Raw genomic sequence first — 13,602 nt, forward strand, 5'->3', positions numbered from 1 at the left:
TGTGTCAATGCTATATCATTATACTACGCGATGTTGCTTGACATCTTATTACTTCTCGACAACTCTATATCGAATCCAGACTACACCCAATCAGTCAGATCAAAATCTTAATCTCATGGACGGAGGGATGAAAACTTACATATTCCTTGCGGTGATGCTGCGAGCAGCAGTAGGCTCGTAGGCCGGCTCGACAATGATGTAATCTTTGACGACGGCAGTACCATTGCGAAGCGCATCAACTTGCTCATCTGTGCAGGTACCTATATCCAGGATGTAGCAGAAGTCCTCGTACTGTGGCGGGATGTCATTCTTGATGGCGAAGGTGTCTGAGGGTCCTTGAGTGCTGTAGGTCAAGTTGGTCGCTGTGTCTATCTTGCCAGTCGCAATATCCTGGTTGAACAAGGCTCGGTTGAAGATGCGGTAAGCAGACTCAGGCTGGTAGGATGGAACAGCGTGTCCGGCTTGGTACACTCGGATGTAAGACAGGTTTCCGTACTGACGGACTTGGCCGCCTTCGTAGGTGTCGTTGGTCTGGAGGGGCTGGTAGCCCGCCGCGGCGAAGTCTTCTTGGCTCTCCCATGGAATAGCAAGAGATGTCTGTTCGCCACCGATCCAGTTGCAGGCGAAGTCTCGGTCACCGAACATCAGAGATACCTTGATACCGCTGTGAAGAAGGTAGGCGATGTCTTCGATCCACCCTGGTCGAGGGTAGTCTCCAATGCCGCGGAATGCCGAAGAGGAAGCACTGGAGCTGCCGGTCCAGTTCAGGGGAACACCAAGGGCGGACTGTACCCACGGCTGGTTGAGGTAGCCAGGAGTAAAAGGAGGAGGGAACAGTGTCGGGTCGATCTGCGTGACGTCGTAGTAGTCCCGACCAGAAATGTCGAGATACGGGTCTCGGACGTTGTTCGTGCAGAATGTCTCGGCATCCTCACAGATTTCGTTGACCGTAGCATTGATACCGATGTTATCCGGATCGAACACCGATGAGATCTCGCGACATGCGTCGATTCGATCGCGGCATCCACCCTCACGGTAGTACGCATCTACCATGCCCTCGTAAACAGTCTCATTGACGGTCTCGATGCCGTAGGTGTTGTTGAAAGCCATCTCGGGGTATGAAGGCCATTGAACCTGGCGATCAATGCAGCCGTTCACGATCAACAGCGTATCGAGATTCAAGATATACTGCTCCCCATCTGTGCCGTCCCAAGTGCCGTTTTGGATCTTCTCATTTTGTTCCTGGAAATAGGCCGCAAAGGCAGGACCATAACGGCCTCCGTATGACTGCGTTGCGATGCTGATGCGGTCATCGTTGGGGTAGTATCCCGGGAACTCCTGGAACCAGACTTGGGAGAAGTGCCACAGGGCAATGGCGGCATTACGGCTTCCCCAGCTCGTCGTGTTGCGGTTGTTGTTGGAGTAGGTTCCCGTCTGGAACGTTACGTTTTGCTCCGGGATTGGGCTCGACGCGTTGAGGGTCTGCACGCCGCCGAAAAGGTCTCTCGTTACGTTTCGCAGAGAGTCGTACGAGAAACCAACTTGGACAGGCTGGTCGATGTACAACATGTTCACTATGAGGTATCAGTAGCTGGTCTTTGGTCCAGACGAGGTGGCTCACCGTGGTTATTCCAAGACCACTCGCTCAGGCGGGTCGAATTGGAATCCTCGTTGATGTAGCATGGGCCATTCTCGTTGAAGAGACCTGGCATCGACGAACTCCCGGGGCCGCCGTTCATCCAGATTGATAGAGGTGCATTTTCGGGGTCATTCTTAGCCTCGAAAAACCAGAAGAATGTGTTGATCTCATAATCCTGCTCTTGACCGACTCCCTCGAGGGTCCCTGGAGGAAGGTGAATGTACCCAGCGTACGACTTGACTCCCTCGGTGGTTTCGCAAAGACCGGGCTGGACGGATTAGTGAGTAATTGAGTAAATCACGGCCAGTCTGCGCACCTCTTTGAAGCTAATGGTGATGTTCTCATCGAACTTCGACTTCAATACGGTCACTCCCTCAGGCGTTGGGGGAAATTGCGCCAGCGAGGACCGGACAAGAGCTGTCGCAACAGCGATGGCCGATAGCGTAGACCACATAATGCCGCGTCAACGATACTGATTGCAAGACTTCTTCTGGACCATACGACATTCGGTTCTCGGTAGGATATTGAGGAATCGACCCCGTCATATATCTGTACTTCATCGAATTTCCCCCGCTCTGGACAACACTGACCTTCCTACTTTGGAGGTCGTTACGTGATGATTCACTATCATTTCGCGCTTATTTAGATAGGTTGCACCGCCAAGATGGTCGTATCAAGCTCGCCCGGGAGCCGATTTGGAGTTTTGGTGAGAATGGCAGGGGACGGGTGCGGGGTTGATGGGAGAGCCGGAGGCAGCCAAGACGCAACTGCGGAGCCGAGGAATGGCATTTCAACCTAGATCACGAATTGACCAATTGAAAGATTGATTGAACTATCAGTTCCCGCTTTGAATGGACAAGAAGAATCCTATCATGGAAGTCCCAGTTGGTTTAGCTGCTGGCGATCTGCTCACGAGTGCGTCATGTCGAACGGCATGTTGGGGGCAGCTTCAGCGTTGGCAGGGCACGTTTGGCGTTTGGCGAGGAATAGGGCAGCTTTCAGGGCAGGGCCAGCTTGAGTATAGCAGCTAAGGCCTAACCAGGAACTGACCCAGCCTGGGATTTGGCAGCGTCACAGCCCAGTCTTGGTGTCTCCAGAGCCAAGTCGGACATATGCGCAACCCAGCTTCTCATCGACTCAACTGTGAGCCATGATCTGTGTCGCCGTTGTGCAGCTAAATGTAATCACTGATTTAGGTTGTACAGTTTTCAACATTTGGTAATCTTCTTTCCTAAGGGAGTTGTGAGGTAAAATGACCAGAGCCAGAGCAGAGCAGAGCAGAAGGGAGCATTCAAAGTTGAGCGGCAGTACTTGTGACTGCCCCAAAGTTTGCCATCGCTAGGTACCACTGATCACGGCCGGAGCAGCCGGAGCGGGCGGCGCCCGACCCGTGCCGTAGTGGATCCCTGGGGCCGAAATGCTCCGGGATTGCGCCGCCATTGAGAAGCCACATCGGAGGATAACCAGCCCATAGCACCAGCTGATCGGTACCGGATCAAAACTCAGAAGCCGCACTGCCTGCCGAAACATCTTGACTTAACTTCATACTGCCAATTTTGACGGCTACAGCACCAACAAAGATTGGCTTTCGATTGCGACATTTCGGAAGGAATGGCGCCGCCGAATCGCGTTTCAGGGCTCCCCGCAACATAGCAACGCATCGATGATGACGCCTTCTCGGCTCTAAATGACAAACCCAACCAGAGCTCGGTATAGCCACTCAAAAGCGCGATGTTAGTTACTGACTCTGTTTGGGGACGTCCTTTCTGACAAATGCAATGCCTAATTCGCGACATGTGATTGGCTTGTCGAAGCGTTGTTGGGGAACTTTCACGACACTTGACATTGGACATGCATTGCACCTCAGCTCATGATTCGATACACCCCACTAACGGGTGTTTGAGTTGACATTAGGGCGTGGTGCATTGCTACGATGAGAAGGATAAGAGCGGCCAACTCCCTTCAATGGATCTCGCACTGAAGTTGAGCATCAAATACACTCAATTTCACAAACAAGATACAATGGCCGCCGCTGCAGTTCAGACCCCGCTCCACCCCGGACCTCCAGGTCAGCCAGACATTGCCTATACGCCCAACCACGACAACTATCTCGCACGACTCAAGCGCCGTCAAGAGGTCGAGAAACTTGACAAGTCACTACCGGAAGGGTTCCCCAGAGAGCTGAGATCTCAGCTCGTTTGGGATGGCAACAGCTTGGCGGAGAGTTATGACTGGAACTACGTTCTCACGGACGCTGATAAGAAGGAGGTCGATGACGCCCTCCAGCACTTCAAATGTTCGTCAATACTTGCGTCCCATAAATCACACATATAACGAACTAACATTCAACAGCACTGAAAAAGCCTCTTGGCGAGATTAACCAAGAAACCTTTCCGCTGCCGAACCTCCATAAGACCCTGCGTGAGATCTCCAATGAGATCCACAACGGCCATGGTTTCAAGGTGGTTCGTGGTGTGCCAGTCACGAAGTACAGCCGTGAGGAAAACGTCATCATCTACGCCGGAATCTCATCCCACGTCGCACCTGTCCGCGGAAGACAAGACAATCAATTTCAGGGGGAGCCTGCTGATGTTGTTCTCGCTCACATCAAGGATCTCACTAAGGTTGTGGATGCTCACAGGATCGGGGCGCCGGCATACACCACGGAGAAACAGGTCTTCCATACCGACTCTGGGGATGTGATTGCGCTTTTCGCCCTTGGAGAAGCGGCTGAGGGAGGACAGAGCTACCTGTCCAGCAGCTGGTTCGTCTACAATGAGATAGCGAGGACCAGACCTGACTTGATCCGGACATTGGCGGAGCCGTGGAATGCTGATGAGTATGCCTCATACTGCTTCCCCCAATGATACATCATCTAACATGTAACTCAGGTTTGGGAAGGATGGAAGGAAGTACAGCACTCGTCCACTTTTGCACTTTCAACCTGCAGCCGACGGTAAACCCGAACGCCTCATCATTCAATATGCCCGAAGGAGCTTCACCGGGTACTGGGGTCTGCCACGGTCTTCCGACATTCCCCCCATTACTGAGGCACAGGCCGAAGCTCTCGACACTCTGCACTTCCTTGCCGAGAAATACGCTGTATCGCTCGACTTCCACCAAGGCGATATTCAATACGCGAACAACCTCAGCATCTTTCACGCGCGCGGCGGATTCGTTGATTCCGACGAGAAGCAGAGGCATTTGATCCGGCTTTGGCTGCGCGACCCAGAACACGCGTGGAAGACGCCTGAAGCGTTGACGGAAAGGTGGGATCGTGTCTATGCTGGTGTGACACCGGAGAAGTCTGTGTTTCCTCTTGAACCACAGATTCGCAGCGCTAGCCGAGGCGAGTTCAAGCCGGATGACAAGACGGATACGAAGGCTTGAGCCGAGACAGGTCTGGAGTCTGAGAAAGGGTTGTTTTTTGATGCGATCCCGTATAAAGTTATAGCCTTGAGATCGTCGATCAGTTATTTCAATGAACGGCTCACTTACTGAAAGTTGGCGATATACCGAAGTTGATCAGTTGAAAAAGTGGTAAGCCGCATTCGTGCGGGCGCGATGAAAGAACTCTAGGCCGTCTCAGCTATGATGCAGAGTAACAGCAAAGTAATGTGTTGCATCGAACTAAAGTAGAGAGATGACCACCTAGCTCTTTGCAAACTCGTTAAACAAGGGCGCATACGTATTCCGCCAATCCTCCATCAACAGCCACCTCTGCCTTATAGACATGTTTTGAGGATATACCACGTCCAAATTTCCACCAGCCCGAAGAAGCACTCCGGTGATCAAAGGATACTTCTCCGACTTTGCACCTCGCTCAAGGGCCGCACAAATCATCCCTAGGGCCGTCACACCCTCTTCTCCTGGGTCATCGACAGGATAACCGCGACTCAAAAACAATTCTACCACTTCGATGTTGACCGCGTCAATGGCCCAGTGAAATGCGGTACGGTTTCTTCCGTCCCTTGCCATCAAATCACATCCCAGCTCCAAAAGCCCCTCAACGCAAGCAAGGTCCTGAACAGCAGCGTGCAACGGCGTAACTCCAACTAAACGAGCCGATTCTTTAGTCAAATACTTCTCAACCAGGGGACTCGGCTTACAATAATTCGACAAACGAAACTTCGCGTTATGGTCAGCACCAAAATCGGTCAAAAGCTTCAGACAATCGCCCTGGCCTCTGCTCACGGCGACGTGGAGCGCAGACATCTCCTCGCCGACGATGGGCAACCAATTCCACGTGACCATGGCGGTACGAAGGTCGTTGATTCTCGCACCGTAACGTAGTAGTTGTCTCACCAACCGAGTGTGCCCGAGCTCGACGGCAGCACAGAGAGGCGTGACCTCATCTTTGCCCACGTAGTTGACGTCCGCTCCCTCGGCGACAAGGAAGTCGATCATGGCTTCCTGGGCAGGGAGTCGGGGTGGGGTGGAGCGGATGACGGCCATGAGAGGACCGTGACCGAAGTTGGCGTCGGCGTTGATGGCGACGCCCTTGTCGATGAGTCCGGCGGCTCTGCGGACGTTGAGGGCTCCGCATGCGAAGCAGAGGTATGAACGGCCCTGTTTTGATGTCGAGGTTGTTGTCACTGCCCATGCGGCTGCTTTCATTGTCTTGGAGAAAACCCTCGTCGACATGTTGTTCCGCTTCTCGGTTTCTGCGATAATCTCTGCTTTGAGCAATTCAATGCTTTTGTCGTCAAACAGAGGTCCTCGAACGCTCGGTGCTGAGTCTGGTGCTTCCTCGGTGATGGTTGCATCGTCACTCAATTCGGCCAAGGTTTCCTCGTCATCTTCCTTGGTCGTTGTGCTAGACTTCTCATGGTCATCAAGCTTTTCAGTAATCTGCTCTGGTGTAGTGCCCTTTGCTGCCGAGCTTTCGTCGTGTGTTTTCACTGTCATTTTCGATGTGTCGCAAGTCTAGTGGTGAGCAAGAATGATGGTGCCTCTTGGGGCTAAAGATGTCGTTTATTTAAAGTAAAAGCGGCTCTCAAGAGGCCACAACTCACCTGGCGTTGAAGAACTTCAGCTGGCCACGCTAAACTCGGCGAAAATCGCCGAATGCTTGGTCTTGAGGCTTGGAATGCACCGCCGCTGGCACTGACTCAGGGTTTCGTGCCACGTCTCTACCGTCGCTGGTGCCTGGAATGGGCGAAGTTGACAACAATGCTTCATTATCTGGACTTCGCCTTGGTTTATCTGTCTAGTTTCTATCCCGCCGGCTATGCGTACTGGCCCTGTACGAGACAGCCTGTGAAGCAGCCGACGGGATGACGACTTGATTCATCGGGTACGGCATGATGCCAAGGAGCAACTCCCTGTAAGTTTCCACATTTCAGCTTCAAAGACGGTAACCAGCTGCCTCCTCTGTGGATATTATCTGTCCAAGTAGAAGTAATATTAGATCTGATATTGACAGGACGACTGACTAGACGCACCAGTATCTGCAAAGACGTCTGAGACTGACCAAATAGGCAACATCCAAAGCAAACCGCCACTCATGCAGCAACCAAACCACACGCCAGCTGGGTATCTAGCTACCTTTCCACCTTCACTAGAAGCATTGCCGTCTAGTACCATTACCATCGCAACTCGCCAACTCCCCTTCAACACCGATTTAATACTGGAACCGCCACCTAGGATCCTTGTCGCCAGGCCAGTCATTCAAGTCTCCAATGGCGTTGACCTCCTCGGTGATCGCCTCGCGCCTCTTGTTCTCTCCTTTCAGCACAAAGTACAATATCGCACACACGACAACGTTCGCAACAAGGTATGCTAAGCACATCGAGTGTCCGACGAAGTACCTTGGCCCGTCGTTTGAACGGTAGAGCTGGGTTCCCATCACGGCGCCCATGTTTCCGATGGTGATTTGCATGGCATTGCCAACAGCACGCTTTGTCTGACCGGAGACATTGATGGCGGGCCAGGAGAGGACCAATGCCGTCGCAGGGTAGATACCGCCAGCAGCAAAGAATGTTCCGAGATACGAGACACCAGGCTTGCCCGTCGGGTCGCCGTTGGCGAGGAGAATAATGTAGCCGATCGCTGCAAAGGCGGACGACCCCATGATGAAAAAGGCTCGACGACCGGTCCGCTCAGAGTAAATGGCAACCACTAGGGTTGTGACGAATGCGAGAGCATAAGGAGGAATGGTAAGCAGCTGTGCTTTGGCAGCGGTGTATCCGAGGTTCTTGATGATGGTAGGCTGATAGTCTTGTTAGGCCGGCTTTCTTTCCTCATGACTGTCGAACACTCACCAAGAACAGGGAAAACGTGTACAGCGGAAGACTCATGGTATGGAAGCCCAAGCCATAGAGCCAGCACTTGGGATCCTTCACTGCGTCCATGACGTTGCCCCATGTGAAGCATTCATCGTGGGTTGCGTCGCTGTCAGCGGCAAGTCTGGATCTGATGAAGCGGCGCTCCTTCTCGGACACAAATTGAGCGGTGTCGGGATAGTTCTGGATGAACCAGTATGCAGCAATGGCAATTACAACGGTCGCAATACCTTCCTGCTAGATGTGAGTCGTTCGCTCAAGGTGGACGGTGACAGAGAACTCACAAGAATGAAGATCCATCGCCACCCGTTGGCCCACACGATACCTTTCATATGCCCGATACCCTGCGAAAGTCAGCCGCCTGAGCTTCAAGCAATCTCTGAGAGTAATTTACCCAAGCGAGGATACCACCGAAGGCTCCAGCGAGGGAAGCAGCACTGAAGAACAATGAGATGCGGTACTGGCGCTCACGTCGCCTATACCACATCGAGAAGTAGAATACAACTCCTGGGAACAGTCCGGACTCGGTCACGCCGAGGAAGAATCTCGCAACGAAGAAGCCCGCCATGTTGGTGCAGATACCCATGAGAGTGGCGACGACGCCCCATGCGACGGTGAGAGTAGGAAGCCAGAAGCGTGGTGTCGTTCTCTTGAGGATGATGTTGCACGGAATCTGTTCTCGGGTCAGATGCCGAACCACCTTGGAGCCAAAGTACAACTCACTTCGAATAGGACATAGCCGATGAAGTAGAGGGTGAGACCAGTCAGATACTCATTGCCAGCTAAGAAGGGCAAGTTAGAATTGGATCATTCTACACACACTTTCGAGTCTTGGACTCACTCATTTTCAGGTCATCAGTGAGACCTTCGATTCTTGCATTGCCAACTAGACGATTGTCAGCATCGGAAAGCTCTCATAAACTCGTCTGGAGCATATCTCACCGTTGGATCGGTCAAGGAATGACAGCAAGTACAGGATTCCTACGGCCGGAAGAAGTTTCGCGTCCAGCTTTCGCAGCAAGGCCTTTTCGTTGACGGCCTCTTCGCCAATCTCGACCTCGGATGGGCTGTCCGCTCCGCTCGAATCGTTCGCAGGCATCTCCAGCGCCTTCTCGGGCGGGAGGTCATCCTTCGGCGCGCTCATTATCGTCAGCTTCTCGTGGTCGCCGGCAGTTCTCGTCGTATGACAATGTCTTCTTCCAAATGTTTGGCGAGTCTCTCCCTCCAATTCGAAGAAGAAAGCTGTACTCCCGCAAGAAGTCGAGTTTAACGTGGCTGATGTGTTAGATGTACGGATGGAAAACTCTATGACGGCCTGCACGGCTTTTCAATGCAGCCCCCAGACGGAAGACCAGTCGGCCGGGTTCAAATCTTCGAAGACATCAGATTGGCGAAGGAGCGGAGATTGGGGGTCGGCGCCCCTCCTCGGTTACCTCTCTTTCACAACTTCACCCGTATTTTTGAGCTTTCCACTGCCGTTTTCCCAGGTCCTCATTGCATCATTAGTCCATGATGACATTGCACGGCGTCTGATTCCTCTTCCATCTTAGCTACCGTTGCAGATTGTCGGTGCCAGGTGGATTGCGCGAGCGGTGGTGGGTGATGAAACACAATTTCTGTGTGGTTTGATTGGCCCATTGACTCCATCTGAAGATCACGACATGTTCAAGACGATGGCGACATCGCCGGCTGGGGACTCGCTACCCCAATTTCTCCAAATATGCCAATGACCGGATTTTTGTTAAATAACTTGATTCGCTTGGCAACTCTAAACATGAACCCCCACGTTCAATTAAGCAACCCAAGATTCTTGTTTCTCCGCGCATCTGGTTACCTGCCGACCGGTGATACGGCCCCACATCTAGCCGTCGGCGCCGCTCTTGACCCATATTTCCCGGACAGCAAGTCCGGGGCAAACGGAGACTGCCATCTCTCAAGCTCAGCGTCTTCCGGCTACCACTTTCCCTTCTGTCGTGATTCATTACAATATTTGTTTTTGTTTTTTTTGCTTTCTTGGTAGTCGAATTGCACCCAGTGATGCCGAAACGACCTTTTCTGAGGTCGAGTCGTTCCGGAGTTCGAGGCTGGGCCAAGTCAAGAGTCTTCTAGACAAGGCTGAACCAGTTCTAAGTCACTAAAGGAGGCTTTTCACGGATAAAATTGTGCGGCAAGTTTTCCCAACTCCAAATGTATTGTTTGATATATAGTATACACTATCCTTTTTTTGTCCTTTTCTCCTTTTGTTCAACTGAATGAGCGACATCTATCAAAATGAAAACATGCTAAGCGAGAGTAATTTTATGAACCAAGACCAACCAAGAAAACCATCAGTCATCACAAGATCTGGTGTACAATCCCCCAAGCTCAAACTCGCAACCCCAAAGAGTTTGGCTTCTGCTCAAGTCATTAGAGCACAGTCGTAGGCAATGCGCTTAGCAGCCAATGTCGAAGGCGACGAAGGTCTGGCCGTTGGTGGGGGCGGGCAGGTTGGAAGAGGGGACGTTGAAGAGGCGGCACTGAACCGGCTCGTTGGCGGAAGGCTTGCCGAACTCGATGGCCTGGCAGCCGGAGGTCTGACGGCACAGAGCCAAGCAGTCATCCTGGGAAGCGACGTCGGAACGGCTGACCAGAGGGTTGGGGTTGTTGGTGGCCGGGCCAGTGGGGGCAGCGCCGCAAACGTTGCGCTTCTTGGGCTGCTGAGCCTGGCCGTTGTTAGCCTCACCGTTGTTGTTGGCCTGGCCGTTGTTGTTGTTGTTGTTGTTCTCCTGGCCGTTGTTGTTGGCGGCGCCGTTGTTGTTGTTCTGGGTGGGGGCGGCAGTAGGGACGCTAGTGCAAGCCTTGTCGAAGACCATCAGGTTGGAGTTGCTCTGGGGAGGGACCTGAGCCGCGGGGACGGCGTAAAGGTAGCAGAGAGGGGTGGTTCCGGAGGGAGGCAGGCCGAAGACGAAAGACTGGCAGCCAGAGTCGGCCTCGCAAAGCTTCTGGCAGGCGTCGGCGGTAGCCGCGACAGGCTGGGAGCGAGGAGTGACATCGGCGTTGACGGGGCCAGCAGGCGCGCTGTTGCAGGTGTTGGCGCGGATAGCGAGGGGACCGGCCTGGGCGGCGGCGGCGAAGGCAACGATGGTGGCAATGGTGAACTGCATTTTGACTGTTGGTGGGTGTTTAAAGAAAACTGGAAAGTTGACTAGGAAAGTTGAGCGAAAGTGATTGGTGCTGAAAGAGCGAGTTGAGAGAGTGAAAGATGCTTGTGAGTGATTGAAGATCGAACTGGTTGATGGTGGTGAAGAAGAGAAGGTTGTGATTTGGGAGGAACGAGAGATGTCTTATATACTCGAGATGAGCATGTTTTCGTCTTCTTCGTCAACCACTTCCCGTCAACATCGACTGACGATCTACACAGACTGGACTCACAATGGAGAATCTTACGACGCGCGTCTCAACACCGCCATTCTTCGGGCTACGTGGGCGGAGAACATGATCGACGCTCGGATGCCACTTCGTCAACGTGAAGTCCTCGTCAGAGACCTCATGGCTGACAGGGAATTGCTTTCGCAAGACTGCTTTCGACTATTGAGATGTTCTCTTCCATCTGATGTTAGACGTTTCAGAGAATGCTTGACGTCTACAGCCTCAATCGGAACATTTGGAAAATGCCCGCGAAGTGGGAGGCAACCCTTGAAAGTTTAAGGGTTCATCCCGCATCTTCATGCGATGAGGCAGAAATCTCCTATGTGTTTCCGTCCGAGGCTGAAAAACACCTAGCATATCTGTAACGCTCGGTCTTCCAGAAGCTGAGGCTGAGGACCTGGGGCAAGACCGACGTCGGAGACTGGCATGATGCTTTCAGTTTCTTGGTGAGTCCGGCAGGAAGGGACTTCTCTGAGGGGTTATCGATACGTAACAAGCGAGTGACACTCCACAGTCAGAAGTCTGACGATACCCGCTTCTGCGGTCAACGGCTTCCGCGGCACGGGGAACATGAAGCTTACTGCGTAGGGAGAAGCCAAGCATGAGGCTCAATCTCAAAACTTGCCCTGCCGGGCTGCCGGCTATGGAGACCGGCCAGCTGTCATTGGTGTTTATGTCTGGGGACGCTCCGGGAGACGGGGATACCCTTGACTCGGAAACACCCAAGCTTTGCGGCTCCCGACGCCTGGTCCCCCACATTCCAGAACGATTCCGTCGAACCCACCAAACGTTCAGGGGTAATATTCAGGGGTATGTTTTTTGGCATCTATTTTCCCCTGAAAAGCCTCGCAGACGAGGATATCCCTCATGCGGGTTGCCGACGTTGACAGGCATCCGCGGTCTTCCATCCAGAGGAAGCCTCCTGAGACGTTTTCTCTGCGGGGATGAGGCCAGATCGAGACACAAAAGACACTTGGGGCAGCAAGCCGCAGCAGGCACAAACATTCCGAAAATATGCTTGCAATTTCCCCTAACTCTTTTCGTGTTAAAGCGAAGTCACTTTGGCGGGGTCTTGCTGTCAACGCAGCCCTGTCTATAGCGGAGAAACAACTCTGTCTGTTATTAAAAGTCGTGGGCCACGCTGTGAGGCTGAGCTCCCAACGTTTGACGATCGCTAATATGGGTGACTCGTGACTTGAGATCATTGGCTGGTTTGTTAAGGTGACGACGCCATCTTTTGGGGGCTGAATGATTCTTCAAGCCGAACGGGTAAGCGGCACGAATGCGCACGTGGTTGGGTAGTAAACCTGTCAATGTTATTACGTTAAGCCATCGTGAGGGGTTGACTTTTGGCGTCGTCATCAGAACGGAAATAGATGTTCGCTTAGCGGTTGCAATTTCGGGCCGTCAACGTCAACTTCACGGGTTGTTGCTGTAAGACTCCAAGGGAAAATGGCGATCAACGATGTTGCTCACCGTAGATATCATGAAGCTTACGAATTTGAATGACGCGGAGTGTGCAGTGCGACAGAGTCAACAACCACTTCACCGTCGGCATATCGAATACCATTGACGTGTCTCCAAACATTACCAAAGCAAATAGAAAAGGCTTAGAGTTAGAAATTCCCCATGTTCATCGGCTATGACGGAACTTCTCAGTATGAGCTTCGCGGTATAGGTTGGTTGCGTGGAAGACGCGTTTACCCAAGACGATGTTACCGCAAAGTTGTATCAATATTCTATCATGCTGATGAAAACATTGAAGACCAGAGCGACAAAATTATCGTAGCCGCAAGTTCCGTATTATGGCCTGGTGATTCGCCTGGCTAAAGCCGTGACAAAAACATTATCACAGAAACAAGTGCAATTCTGCTAAGCGCATATGTTGTTCGTTGAATATGGCGAGCGAATTTGACCAAAAAAAAAGGTTTCTTGCGTTTCATATTGAGCAGAAAGTTAACTGCGTCTTTTAAATTCCCAGGCCAGTGAAGCTTACAGTTTCCAGTTTGATACTAGATATATTGTCTGTGTTCACCACCATATGGTCGGTTCACTTCTTACTATCTTTCTAAGCAACAAGAACATATTTGCTGAACTTGAGAACTTTAGAAGTCTGGGCGGTGGCTGGTTTGAAAATGAGAGCAAGCATTCGCGGAATGTGGATTGCTTCACTTGAGTGCACCGAGTTCCCGCCTTGTACGACGTACCTAGGTGGCTAGATCTGTTGTTGGGCCACAGGATCTTCTATGATGCCTCAATGATTATCATATC

The 13,602-nt window shown here is 52.2% G+C and overlaps 5 protein-coding genes across 5 annotated transcripts; 1 reads left to right on the forward strand and 4 right to left on the reverse strand.

Moving 5' to 3' along the window:
• Positions 1-135: 135 nt before the first annotated feature.
• CkaCkLH20_10585 (carboxypeptidase s1) lies at positions 136-2,093 on the reverse strand (the record flags this gene model as incomplete). Its single annotated transcript, XM_038893299.1, has 3 exons — positions 136-1,574; positions 1,622-1,907; positions 1,956-2,093. The coding sequence occupies 3 exons, from the start codon at positions 2,091-2,093 to the stop codon at positions 136-138; spliced, it is 1,863 nt and encodes a 620-aa protein (XP_038741414.1).
• A 1,568-nt stretch (positions 2,094-3,661) lies between these two features.
• CkaCkLH20_10586 (taurine catabolism dioxygenase family protein) lies at positions 3,662-5,029 on the forward strand (the record flags this gene model as incomplete). The annotated part of the gene is made up of 3 exons (XM_038893300.1): positions 3,662-3,935; positions 3,992-4,478; positions 4,531-5,029. 3 exons carry the CDS (start codon positions 3,662-3,664, stop codon positions 5,027-5,029), a joined length of 1,260 nt encoding a protein of 419 aa, XP_038741415.1.
• A 261-nt stretch (positions 5,030-5,290) lies between these two features.
• Positions 5,291-6,547, reverse strand: CkaCkLH20_10587 (uncharacterized protein; the record flags this gene model as incomplete). Its single annotated transcript, XM_038893301.1, has 2 exons — positions 5,291-5,694; positions 5,749-6,547. 2 exons carry the CDS (start codon positions 6,545-6,547, stop codon positions 5,291-5,293), a joined length of 1,203 nt encoding a protein of 400 aa, XP_038741416.1.
• Positions 6,548-7,262: 715 nt separating this feature from the next.
• CkaCkLH20_10588 (uncharacterized protein) lies at positions 7,263-9,067 on the reverse strand (the record flags this gene model as incomplete). Its single annotated transcript, XM_038893302.1, has 7 exons — positions 7,263-7,850; positions 7,903-8,157; positions 8,208-8,267; positions 8,318-8,596; positions 8,647-8,705; positions 8,765-8,809; positions 8,866-9,067. The coding sequence occupies 7 exons, from the start codon at positions 9,065-9,067 to the stop codon at positions 7,263-7,265; spliced, it is 1,488 nt and encodes a 495-aa protein (XP_038741417.1).
• A 1,288-nt stretch (positions 9,068-10,355) lies between these two features.
• CkaCkLH20_10589 (uncharacterized protein) lies at positions 10,356-11,066 on the reverse strand (the record flags this gene model as incomplete). The annotated part of the gene is made up of 1 exon (XM_038893303.1): positions 10,356-11,066. One exon carries the CDS (start codon positions 11,064-11,066, stop codon positions 10,356-10,358), a length of 711 nt encoding a protein of 236 aa, XP_038741418.1.
• Between the last annotated feature and the right edge of the window lie 2,536 nt (positions 11,067-13,602).

Source organism: Colletotrichum karsti (genome assembly GCF_011947395.1).
Source record: "Colletotrichum karsti strain CkLH20 chromosome Unknown Scaffold41, whole genome shotgun sequence".
NCBI classification, from domain to species: domain Eukaryota; kingdom Fungi; phylum Ascomycota; class Sordariomycetes; order Glomerellales; family Glomerellaceae; genus Colletotrichum; species Colletotrichum karsti.